Here is a 13,434-nt window from a genome sequence, read left to right as displayed (position 1 = left end):
AGAAAAGTCTGTTAGCTCTGGAAATGTGTAAATGGCAGGTTACAAGGCTTTTCGTATAGATTTATATTTGCTCATTTATGTGCTTGTGTTCATTCACTCATTCATTCATTTTCTGCCTCAGTCCCCTGAGTATTTGAGGTAGCTAATGCTAACAAAATTCAGCAAAATATAAACAGAAACTAAAATCAGAACCAGGAAAAATAGAGGTTGTAACACGTTATCAAGACTGGGAGAAAGACTATATAGATCATAGCATGTAGTTACTACACTTGAGCTATTATTTTGTCTCTAAGCTTCCCAAAGGCCAAAATGAAAAAGGAGATTAAGTCATATAACACTTACTCTTAAATAAAAGAAAGCATGTCACATTGAAGGGGAAGCACAGCTTTTCATTGTGTTTAGCTCTAATAGAATTTCCTACTGGAGGCTTTAACACTGACTTCTCAGTGACAGTGCCCTTGACAGTATCACCACAGCTAATGCAGGAGGGAGATTCATAACACCATCTCTTGCAGAATCTAGAATCCCTCAGTGGAGATGGAGGCCATAACACCGAAATCAGTTCTGTGGGGGTCTAAGAATACAGCTGTTTATACACTGGTTTCATCCAAGAAGTATTTGTTTGAAGGTGAATGTGTAAGATCAGAAGAATTTACTAGTAAATTTGTTAGCTGATTTTTTTTAAAAAATTGAAAGCCTGTTCTTTGAAAGTTTTTGGAAATGTTTTATATATGAAGGTAATTTGTATATGTTTGTGAAAATATAACCCTCATAAAATTATTCAAACCTTATTTCCTGTTATTAAAAAATATTACTGATGATTAAAGGGAAGTTATCAGTGTCAAACTTCAACTTTTGCTTGCAATTTTTATGATATACTGTACTTATTAATGTCGTACTGTTTTCTACCTTAATTTCACTTTGTAATTTCTTTTGTTGGGTTTAGGTATGGTCACTCTTTGTGCAGACTTTAAAGATAGGTAGTTAAAGAGGGCTACAAATCTATTATATGAAACGTATTCCATTTTGGAGGGAGTTGTTTTCTTTTTCCCTTTGTTTCTTTTTTTTTAAGGTTTATTTTATTATTATTTTACTATTTATTTATTTATTTACTTACTTATTTATTTATTTATTTATTTATTTATTTATTTATTTTTGAGAGAGAGTATGAGTAGGGAAGGGACAGAGAGAGAGGGGGACAGAGGATCTGAAGTGGGCTCTGCGCTGACACCAGCAAGCCTGATGAGGGGCTCCAACTCACAAACTATGAGATCATGACCTGAGCCAAAGTCAGATATTCAACCTACTGAGCCAACCGGGGTCCTCCAGAGGGAGTAGTTTTCTAAACAGTATGATAAAAATTTATTGCAATTCAAAATTTAAAAGTTTTCAAAAGATCAAAAGTCACCTGATTCGGGTCATTAATGGTTGGCAGTGTAAAGCCTCTAATATGTCATTTAAGGAAAATTACTAAAAGGAGCTGTGTGCTAGACATAAAATATTGTTATTGGCAAATAATACTGTAGGGAAGGTGCTATTCCTACATTTCATATGAGAATATTGAAGCTTAAAGAGGTTAAGCAATTTGTTCAGAATCAGAGTGACAGATTCAAACTCAAAATTTTCGGACAGTGTAACCTAAATTCTATCTGAACAGTGACTTGTAGTCAGAGACAAATTAGTTCAAATCCTCTCTTTGATATTAAATATATGCCCACAGGCAAAGTTATGCAATCCTTCTGAGCTCAGTTTCCTTATAGGTAAAATGTGGCAAGTCATAGAAACTTCACAGAATTATTTTGGAAATTAATGAGATAATGTTTGTATAAATTAGCAGAGTGCCTGGCATGTAATTAAACTCAATAAATAGCTATAAGGAAAGGATAAGTTAGCATGATATCTCCTAAGTGAGTTTTTTCAGTATATTTAGGTTGGAGGCTATATTTCACTTTAACATATTGTAATTCTTTTTCATAATATAATACTTAAAGATAAGAAATTACCAGACCTAAAGCTAAGAAATTACCAGCAGGTGGAGCTCAGTGTCAGAGAAACCAAATTTCTGAAATTGGGATATTTTTCACTTTCTGTTTTAAAAATTAAATAAATGCGTATCGTTTTGAAATGTATATGTGAAAGTTTTCTATTTTTAACATGCCTACCAGAAGTCATCACCCTGTAACATAGTTCTTAAATATGCAAAAATAATGCTTAGTTGTTGGTATCATAATGAATTCTTTGTTATATCATGATGACCGTTCATGTGCACGAATAAGACATGCTTAAAGTGAACTTCCTTAGTATGGACTCACTTAGAATTTGATAATTTCATTCAGTAATTGGACTGATAATCTCAAATTTAACTGCTCAAAATGTGCCACTTTCATAGGTTTCCACTTCTTAGTAAATGGTATCACCTGTAATCAGCTGCTCAAGCCAAAATCTTGGGAATCACCTTTGTGTTCACTTTTTCTCAAATCTCACATCCACTCCATCAGCAAGTTCTCTTGCTGCCACCTCCAAAATAAAACCCAAATCCCACCTCCTGTCAGCGTCTCCACTGTGATCATCCTAATAAAAAAACAGCATAAATTGTGGCCTGGACTACCTGCTAACGGTTCCCTTGCCCTTCCTCCATTTTCTTTTCTATATAGTAACTAGAGTCATCTCAATGTGATCTTATCTGTCTCCTGCTTACGACCCTCCAGTGGCTTCCCTTGGTAACTAACATAGAATTCGAATTTCTTATCATCGCCTAAACTGTGTGTTCTGGTCCCTACCTGTCTCCTTCCAGTATAGCTTGCCTCCATCTCATCTCCCACATTGTAGCCTTTCTGACCATGTTGCCCCTCACTTGCCAAACGTCTTCTCATCTCAGGGCCTTTCTGTTTTCTCTCTCTTTAATATTCTTTCACCAGTTTTTCATATGACTGGCTGTCTTCTTTCCATCATTTCACCTTAAATATCATTCCTTCGAGATATCTCTCACTGCTGTAGCTCTAACGGGCTCTGTTCTTATCTGTCTACCCCTGCCATCAATATTTATCCTATTGCCCCTTTTCACTTCTTACGTAGCACTTACTTCTAGTGTCTTTACTCCTCCTCCTCCTCCTCCTCCTCCTCCTCCTCCTCCTCCTCCTCCTCCTCCTCCTCTTTTGTTGGCTAACATTTACTATATAGTAGGATTCTTCTAAGCATTTCTATGCATCAGTTACTTTAATATGTGCGTTTATATGTAGTAACTCATTTACTCATGGTGTTTGTTTATGTGTGTATGTTTTTAGTATCTATTTTCTTCCCCTATAAGCCCTGCCAGCTTCCCAAACCGTAGCTCCAACAAGACAGGCATTTTAATTTTGTTTACTGCTATTTCCTTAGCTTTGTGCAGTACTTGGCACATAGAACAGGGTCTGTAAATATTTTTTGAGTACTGGCAAGCTCTTAGAACCCATAATAACAAATAGAGTCATCAAATATTAAAATAATCTCCTAGGGGAAAGAGAACATTTTCTAAGGAAGAAATCATGCCTAACTGATTGTTCTTAGAGTTCTTGTATATGAAGATAATAGGGCATAAACTTAGGTTTTATAAAAGACTGACAATGCTCTTTACCAGAGATGACTAGTAGTCACCATTGGATGGGAAATATGCTGACCCCAAGAAAAGGGTCAGAAATCAAAGCATAAGAGTAAATATATATTTAGGAAAAATTAAAGATCAAGGTGCCTCAGCAATGAATAACCACATCTATTATGGGTTGAATTGTGTCCTGCAAAAAGAGATGTTAAAATCCTAATACCCAGTACCTGTAAATATGACAGGACTTATAGATGTAATGAAGTTAAGATGAGGTCATCAGAGTAGTCTGTAATCCAATACAACTGGTGTCTCAATAAGAGAAGAGAGACTGACCTACAGGGAATAAAAGCCATGTAAAGACAGAGGCAGAGATTGGAGTTATGCTGCCATAAGCAAAGGGTTGCCTGCAGCTACCAGAAGCTATGAGATACAAGGAGGGGTCCTCCCCCAGAAAGTTTGGAGAGAGCATGGTTCCTGATGACACTTGGATTTCAGACACTGAGCTCTAGATCTGTGAGAAAATAAATTTCTGTTGTCTTAAGCCCAGTTTATGGTACTTCGTTATAGCAGCCCTAGGACATTAATACAACATCCACTGTGTTTGTTATCTTTATAAGTGACCTGGAAGATTGCCTGGTGAGATATCTAGATGACATTAAAATTTTCTATTCTGAAAAGCAAAACTAATGGGTATTAGATGATCATAGGAGACATACCTGAGTTAGCTTTTCTCTGGGCTAGACCAAGAAGCAAGAAATCTAGCTACCATAGATTTTATATTCCTTGAGTGTAAACATCAGTTCTGATTTTTTTTTTTTATCTACAAGATTGTTTCTAGATTTAAATTTTGTTATTTTTATGAGCCTGTGAATTTATGTGTCAGGTACCTAGTAAATGCTAAATGAATATTGAAAGAGTAAATGAATCAGACCAAACAGGAAATAAGAGATAAAGGTAGGAAAATATAAGTATATAAGTAAGTTCGTATATGTAAAAATCTGAATTAGGTTTAAAATGATCTAGGGGAAAAATGAGACCAAGGAAAGAATATTGAGAATTGGTATGTATTGTTGAGTATATCAACCCTTTGGCAGAAAGACAAAATTAATGAGTTGCTAATACATCCTTTGAGACTCTTGGCAATAGAATACTTATGGTGAGGTGGAACAGGGAACTAGCTTAAATAACATAATATAATGGTTAATTGCATGGATTCTGGAGCAGAGTTGCTTGGGTTTGAATTGTGGGTTAGCCACTTACGGGCCGTGTAACCATGGCAAGTCTGTGCCACCAAGCTTTCTGTGCCTCAGTTTTCTCATCTGTAAACTGGGGCTTGTAATATAACCTGTCACATAGGATTATTGTACGTGATTAAATGAGATAATCCACCTAAAATGTTTAGAACAATGCCTGGCTCATAAGAAGCTCTCTATCCCATGTTATCTATTATTATTTGTTAAATGCAACATTTTAGAGAATTCTTAGAATATAAAATACAACTTTCCCCTGATGGACATGATTGAAAGGTGAATTGTTATGAACAACAAAATCAAAATGTGGGTATATTTAAAATAGAAAAATAGAGTAAATTATACAAAGAGGTAAATTTTATTCTTTTTATTTATTTTTAAATTACATTGGCTTAGAAAGGAAGGCTAAGGGCTTAAAGGAGGAGATGTTATGACAGAGCTGTGAACCCAGGAAAGTTTTACTGAGTAAGACTTTGTATAGTAGGTTTTTCTTGCTTTTACTTTTTTTCTTACTTAAGAAATAATTAATTAAAAAGCCCCGGATTAAGAAGAGCTTTGTAGCACAGCTGTTTGCACGGTGTTGTTTTAAGAAGTGCTTAAAAATTTGGTTTATTTTCAGAGATCTCAAGATCCAAGTTCCTGAAGCAGAAAGACTTACTCAGGTTGTATAGGAAGGAAACTACTTATTAAAAAAAAAAAAAACAAACAATTGGAAAATAGATCTGTTTCTTAAATAATAGATCTTAACCCATGAAGATTTTCTCTTCATTGCTGGATAGTAACATTTGTCGGATGTATCCATTCCTCTTGTTCAGAACTGAGGGGTATACTTCCATGCCAACAGGGGGAGGTAGTATCAAATAGGAGATCCAGATTTATGTCTCTTCTATCTTGCATTTGGCTCTGACAGGAAGGTCTGTGAACAAATTGATTTCTGTGGGCCCACCATCAGCAGCTCTTGCTAAGATTTGAGATGGAGAAGAAAAATACATGTGTGTATTGTGAGAATAGGCTGGAGCCTGGTTGTGTCTCCGAGTCCTGTAAAAATTGTGCTTTAAAGCACAGCTTTGAGAGTTCCTCTCCTTCCACATCAGAAGCCAAAAGAGATCAGGTAAGGGGGAAGGCTGTCTCAGGCGTACTTTAGTCAGGATGCAGAAATCATCTAAGAGTCCAGCAAATCCTTCACTTTAAGCTGCCTCTTCAAATGGGAAGAGTAAGTTTTCCTGATTGCTGAGTATGATCGTGTCAAAATTCTTTCGAAGGAATACTATCACTTGATCCCAAACGAGCCCATTAAAAAAGCGAAAGTCGCTTGTTTTCTATTTCTCTTTAATTTTATTTATTTTCTTTATTCACCCCTCACATTTGAGAAAAATATGTGCTTTCTACTACGCCAAAACATGGGACGGGGGAAAAAAAGTGTACCTTTGTGCAATATCTGAGGAGAAGCATTGTTCAATTTAAACTCTGTGAGGGTATTAAGATTTTTGTTTTCCACATTTCAGTTTTTTTAACAGCTGGTGAGTGCAGTTTTACCTTCATATTTTCAGTTTCTGTGAGGAAGTGGATATAATATTTTTCTTGATAAATAATAAAAAATTGGTGACAGTACAAGATGAAGCTTTTCACTATGACATATAACTATATAGTTCAATGTTAATTTTATAATCAATTCCTATGCTTGCTTAATTTAGTAACCTGGAACACTAATTTCTTAATATTTTAATGTATAACATATAATTCTATGAATAATAGGAATGGAGTCCTACCTTAAAAGTATTACGTTAGTAAAGCATTATATTTACACATTATTTTGCAGTTGAAACTTAATTGCCTACATCCTCCAGATTCCTTAATTAAAAATAGTTTACCTGTATATTTTAGGCTATCATTCTCCCAGATTCACTATGTTAGGAAAAACAAATTCTGGCCTTCAAATGAGAATGGAAAATGTTAAGAGTACTCAATGATTATATACCTTCATACATTTTTTCTTATATTTATTGAGAGTTGTATAGATATATAATTGTTGTTTTATTGTCACCAAATTCAACATTTAAGTTATGATGTTCTAAATATTAGTGTCCTGTAATCATTGAGTAAGTACTATTCATAAGTTTAAGAGTCACTCCTTACATTTGTAAGTTTTGTGTTACCTTGATTTGTAGAGTCATAAAAATATTAGAGGATATAGAATCCATTGGTATCATCTGGTCCAATCTGTCATTTTATATATAAAAATGTCTTTGAAGCCTAAGATAATTAGTGACTCACAGCTAGCTAGTGACTTATGTAACTCTAACTTTCTATAGGTTTGAAGGAATGTCTTGCTTCCTTTTTATTCTTCGTTTCCAGATACTGTGTATATATTTTTTATGACCCTTATTTGATATTTTTGTGTATTTATATGTTTATTTTTTATATGTCATTTGTTTAAAACAATTTTATGCTCTTTATTTCTTGTTTCTGAAATTGTTTTTAATTCTCTTAATTTCTATTCATTTTTCTTTTCTTTGTATTCACCCATAACTCTAATAGTTTACCTTTGGTTATTACCCATTTACCTAAATATAATGAGATTACTTATGGTAAATCTCTAAATATACTTTTAAACACTTAAACGTTTATTTATCATTGTCATTCTGCTTAGTCAGATATTACTACACTCAGACACACACATATTCAGATTCACATGTAATAGCTTATGTGATGATTTGATAATTGATCAAAGGAGGGTTTTTTATTCTTAAGGAGTCACTAACCTTCCATGGGGATGTTCTGAGATCTTTGGTTTTTACTCTGTGATATTCTTTTAAAATGTTTCCAGTGAATCCTTATCACCCAAGATGCATACTGACTCACAAGGGCTTATTTTAGTCAAGAGTTTTCCATTTTACTAGGAACTCAAATTCCCCTAGAAATGAGACCTTGTCCAGGGCTAGTTTGTCTTCCCTTGGTAAACTTTCGCCTCCCCCCACCCCAGCCATGTTGCTGTTGTTAGCCATCCGTTTTCTCCATAAATATTTTAAAATTTAAAATATTAAAATATTTTAAAATTTAAAATATTAAAATATTTTAAAATTTAAAATATTAAAATATTTTAAAATTTAAAATATTAAAATATTTTAAAATTTAAAATATTAAAATATTTTAAAATTTAAAATATTAAAATATTTTAAAATTTAAAATATTAAAATATTTTAAAATTTAAAATATTTAAAAAATTTTAATATTTTAAACATTATTTTTAAAAATTGTTTAATGTTTTTATTTTTGAGAGACAGAGAGCACAAGTGGGGGAGGGGGAGAGAGAGAAGGAGACACAGAATCTGAATAGGCTCCAGGTTCTGAGCTACCAGCACAGAGCCCAATGTGGGGCTTGAACTCATGAACCACAAGATCATGACCTGAGCCCAAGTCAGACACTTAACCGACTGAACCATCCAGGTACTCCTCCTTTAAATAGTCTTATTAATGTCATACTGATTCTGCATTGTATATGTCAGATCCATTCTTGACTGTTTTTTCACTTCCCTAAAGCATCCTCATACAGCTCTTCATCTTCTCAAAAATTTTTATTACATCCCCTGGAATCTTGTTTTATTTGGTAAGCTCACTTCCCTTTTAAGGGAAGATTATTCATTCTTCCATATTCCATGTAACTCAGCATTCAGAAGTGATCCTTAATGCTGCTGCTGCCTTTTTATTCTTTCACCCTTATGTGAAAGCCTCAGTGTTTTAAAGGTTTGTGGAGGTTGGTTGTACTACATTTACTCTTTTTCACTGATGAACTCTTTCACACTTCTGTTCATTTCCTGTTGGTTATCAAAGAATAAGTACTCTGGTTTACAGTCTCTTTTTTTTTTTTTTTTTTTTTTTTTACTCTGAGCCATTTGACATGACTTGATTATTCATGTGGAATACCCATCCTCAAATTTAGTTTCTGTGTTCATCAATCTAAAGATAGCATTGATTGAGGGATAGTAGCTGATAAGCAAGTTTAGGTCAAGGGGCCTGTTGTAAACACAGAAGAAAGCTCTTTGATCCTTGTTGTCTCTCTTTAATAACTGACACTAGCTCGGGACTGCTTACTTTACAGACTTCTTGTTTCATAAGAAACGTAAAACCTTATTTGGGAGGCTAATTTTAGACATGCTTTTGCCACATATAGCTGAACTTAATTCTAACCAAAAGAATAAGTAAAATTTTAGTGAAAATAGAAAAATAAAACTCAGCATAGTACTGCTGTTTTCATTGTTATTGTTTATTTGTTTCTTTGAATGTTTTAGAAGGTACTCGATCATAGGAGCTTATTATAGCACTTTTTTACTAAGGTAGAGGAATTTTACTGCATCAGTAAACATTATTGTAGATTATAATATTTAAAAATCTGGCTACCACATGTTGTCTTTGGTAAATATCTATATTTTGAAGGTGTAGAATTCTCCTTCCCCACAGAACCCTAGTTTCTGGTTAAAATTTTCAGAAGAATAATTGGTCCTGCCAATCAGCACATGCCATAAGATTTTATTATGTATGTATGTATGTATGTATGTATGTATGTATGTATTTACAACCATTTTAGTTAGTATATAGTGCAATAATGATTTCAGGGGTAAATTCCAGTGATTCATCCCCTGTGTATAACACCCAGTGCACATCCCAAGTGTCTTTCTTTTTTTTTTTTTTTTTTTTTTTAATTTTTTTTTTCAACATTTTTTATTTATTTTTGGGACAGAGAGAGACAGAGCATGAACGGGGGAGGGGCAGAGAGAGAGGGAGACACAGAATCGGAAACAGGCTCCAGGCTCCGAGCCATCAGCCCAGAGCCTGACGCGGGGCTCGAACTCACGGACCGCGAGACCGTGACCTGGCTGAAGTCGGACGCTTAACCGACTGCGCCACCCAGGCGCCCCCCCAAGTGTCTTTCTTAATACCCCTTACCCCTCCACAACCCCTCCAGCAACACTCTGTTTGTTCTCTCTATTTAACAGTCTCTTATGGTTTGTCTCCCTCCCTGTTTTTATATTGTTTTTGCTTCCCTTCCCTTATGTTCATCTGTTTTGTATCATCTGTGAGCTTACCAAATAAAACAAGATGCCAGGGGATGTAATCCCCTTTGTATCTTCCTCATGTAAGTGAAGCCATATAATATTTGTTTTTCTCTGACTTATTTTGCTTAGCATAATACTCTCTGGTTCCATGCATGTAGTTACAAATGGCAAGATTTTATTCTTTTTGATTTCCGAGTAATACTCCATTGTATATGTATTTTTTTAAATATGAAATTTATTGTCAAGTTGGTTTCCATACAATACCCAGTGCTCATCCCAACAGGTGCCCTCCTCAATGCCCATCGCCCACCCTCCTCTCCCTCCAACCCCCCATCAACCCTCAGTTTATTCTCAGTCTTTAAGAGTCTCTTATGGTTTGGCTCTCTCCCTCTCTAACTTTTTTTTCCCTCTTTCCCTCCCCCATGGTCTTCTGTTAAGTTTCTCAGGTTCCACATAAGGGTGAAAACATATGGTATCTGTCTTTCTCTGTATGACTTATTTCACTTAGCATAACAGTCTCCGATTCCATCCACGTTGCTACAAAAGGCCATATTTCATTCATTCTCATTGCCAAGTAGTATTCCATTGTGCATATAAACCACAATTTCTTTATCCATTCATCAGTTGATGGACATTTAGGCTCTTTCCATAATTTGGCTATTGTTGAAAGTGCTGCTATAAACATTGGGGTACAAGTGCCCCTATGCATCAGCACTCCTGTATTCCCTGGGTAAATTCCTAGCAGTGCTATTGCTGGGTCATAGGGTAGATCTATTTTAAATTTTTTGAAGAACCTCCACACTGTTTTCCAGAGTGGCTGCACCAGTTTGCATTCCCACCAACAGTGCAAGAGGGTTCCCATTTCTCCACATCCTCTACAGCATCTATAGTCTCCTTATTTGTTCATTTTAGCCACTCAGACCGACGTGAGATAATATCTCAATGTGGTTTTGATTTGTATTTCCCTGATGAGGAGTGACATTGAGCATCTTTTCATGTGCCTGCTGGTCATCTGGATGTCTTCTTTAGAGAAGTGTCTATTCATGTTTTCTGCCCATTTCTTCACTGGATTATTTTTTTTCGGGTGTGGAGTTTGGAGAGCTCTTTATAAATTTTGGATACTAGCCCTTTGTCCGATATGTCATTTGCAAATATCTTTTCCCATTCCGTTGGTTGCCTTTTAGTTTTGTTGGTTGTTTCCTTTGCTGTGCAGAAGCTTTTTATCTTCATAAGGTCCCAGTAATTCACTTTTGCTTTTAATTCTCTTGACTTTGGGGATGTGTCGAGTAAGAGATTGCTACGGCTGAGGTCAGAGAGGTCTTTTCCTGCTTTCTCCTCTAGGGTTTTGATGGTTTCCTGTCTCACATTCAGGTCCTTTATCCATTTTGAGTTTATTTTTGTGAATGGTGTAAGAAAGTGGTCTAGTTTCATTCTTCTGCATGTTGCTGTCCAGTTCTCCCAGCACCATTTGTTAAAGAGACTGTCTTTTTTCCATTGGATGTTCTTTCCTGCTTTGTCAAAGATCAGTTGGCCATACTTTTGTGGGTCCAATTCTGGGGTCTCTATTCTATTCCATTGGTCTATGTGTCTGTTTTTGTGCCAATACCATGCCATCTTGATGATTACAGCTTTGTAGTAGAGGCTAAAGTCTGGGATTGTGATGCCTCCCGCTTTGGTCTTCTTCTCAAAATTACTTTGGCTATTCGTGGTCTTTTGTGGTTCCAAACAAATTTTAGGATTGCTTGCTCTAGCTTCAGGAAGAATGCTGGTGCAATTTTGATTGGGATTGCATTGAATGTGTAGATAGCTTTGGGTAGTATTGACATTTTAACACTATTTATTCTTCCAATACATGAGCATGGAATGTTTTTCCATTTCTTTGTATCTTCTTCATTTTCCTTCATAAGCTTTCTATAGTTTTCAGCATACAGATCTTTTACATCTTTGGTTAGGTTTATTCCTAGGTATTTTATGCTTCTTGGTGCAGTTGTGAATGGGATCAGTTTCTTTATTTGTCTTTCTGTTGCTTCCTTATTAGTGTATAAGAATACAACTGATTTCTGTACATTGATTTTGTATCCTGCGACTTTGCTGAATTCATGTATCAGTTCTAGCAGACTTTTGGTGGAGTCTGTCAGGTTTTCCATGTATAATATCATGTCACCTGCAAAAAGTGAAAGCTTGACTTTATCTTTGCCAATTTTGATGCCTTTGATTTCCTTTTGTTGTCTGATTGCTGGTGCTAGAACTTCCAACACTATGTTAAACAACAGCGGTGAGATGGACATCCCTGTTGTGTTCCTGATCTCGGGGAAAGCTCTCAGTTTTTCCCCTTTGAGGATGATATTAGCTGTGGGCTTTTCATAAATGGCTTTTATGATGCTTAAATATGTTCCTTCTATCCCGACTTTCTTGAGGGTTTTTATTAAGAAAGAATGCTGAATTTTGTCAAATGCTTTTTCTGCATCGATTGACAGGATCATATGTTTCTTACCTTTTCTTTTATTAATGCGATGTATCACATTGACTGATTTGCAAATGTGGAACCAGCCCTGCAGCCCAGGAATGAATCCCACTTGATCATGGTGAATAATTCTTTTTACATGCTGTTGAATTCGATTTGCTAGTATGTTGTTGAGAATTTTTGCATCCATGTTCATCAGGGATATTGGCCTGTAGTTCTCTTTTTTTACTGGGTCTCTGTGTGGTTTAGGAATCAACGTAATGCTGGCTTCATAGAATGAGTCCCTTCCCTTTCAATTTTTTGGAACAGCATGAGAAGGATAGGTATTATCTCTGCTTTAAATGTCTGGTATAATTCCCTTGGGAAGCCATCTGGTCCTGGACTTATTTGTTGGGAGATTTTTGATGACTGATTCAATTTCTTTGCTGGTTATGGGTCTGTTCAAGTTTTCTATTTCCTCCTGATTGAGTTTTGGAAGTGTGTGGGTGTTTAGGAATTTGTCCATTTCTTCCAGGTTGTCCGGTTTGTTGGCATATAATTTTTCATAGTATTCCCTGATAACTGCTTGTATTTCTGAGGGATTGGTTGTAGTAATTCTATTTTCATTCATGATTTTATCTATTTGGGTCATCTCCCTTTTCTTTTTGAGAAGCCTGGCTAGAGGTATATCAATTTTGTTTATTTTTTCAAAAAACCAACTCTTGGTTTCATTGATCTGCTCTACAGTTTTTTTTTAGATTCTATATTGTTTATTTCTGCTCTGATCTTTATTACTTCTTTTCTTCTGCTGGGTTTGGGGTGTCTTTGCTGTTCTGCTTCTGTTTCCTTTAGGTGTGCTGTTAGATTTTGTATTTGGGATTTTTCTTGTTTCTTGAGATAGGCCTGGATTGCAATGTATTTTCCTCTCAGGACTGCCTTCGCTGCATCCCAAAGCGTTTGGATTGTTGTATTTTCATTTTCATTTGTTTCCATGTATTTTTAAATTTCTTCTCTAATTGCCTGGTTGACCCATTCATTCTTTAGTAGGATGTTCTCTAACCTCCATGCTTTTGGAGGTTTTCCAGACTTTTTCCTGTGGTTGATTTC

At 35.4% G+C, this 13,434-nt stretch overlaps 1 protein-coding gene across 4 annotated transcripts in view; it reads left to right on the top strand.

Annotated features, from left to right (window-relative positions):
- Nucleotides 1-13,434, top strand: part of FER (FER tyrosine kinase) — a 436,635-nt gene that overhangs the window by 143,143 nt on the left and 280,058 nt on the right. Inside the window, exon 1 of one of the 4 annotated variants that reach the window (XM_019450530.2) lies at nucleotides 5,789-5,941. The exons of the other annotated variants lie outside the window; for them this stretch is intronic. Within the exon in view, the coding sequence (XP_019306075.1) occupies nucleotides 5,804-5,941 (138 nt within the window). The 5' untranslated portion in view covers nucleotides 5,789-5,803. Of the gene's footprint in view, nucleotides 1-5,788; nucleotides 5,942-13,434 lie in introns of those variants that run through there. 4 annotated transcript variants of the gene reach the window in all.

Source organism: Panthera pardus, unplaced genomic scaffold (genome assembly GCF_024362965.1).
Source record: "Panthera pardus isolate Hobbes unplaced genomic scaffold, ASM2436296v1 HiC_scaffold_2, whole genome shotgun sequence".
NCBI lineage: Eukaryota > Metazoa > Chordata > Mammalia > Carnivora > Felidae > Panthera > Panthera pardus.
This window is presented reverse-complemented; position numbering and strand designations above follow the sequence as displayed.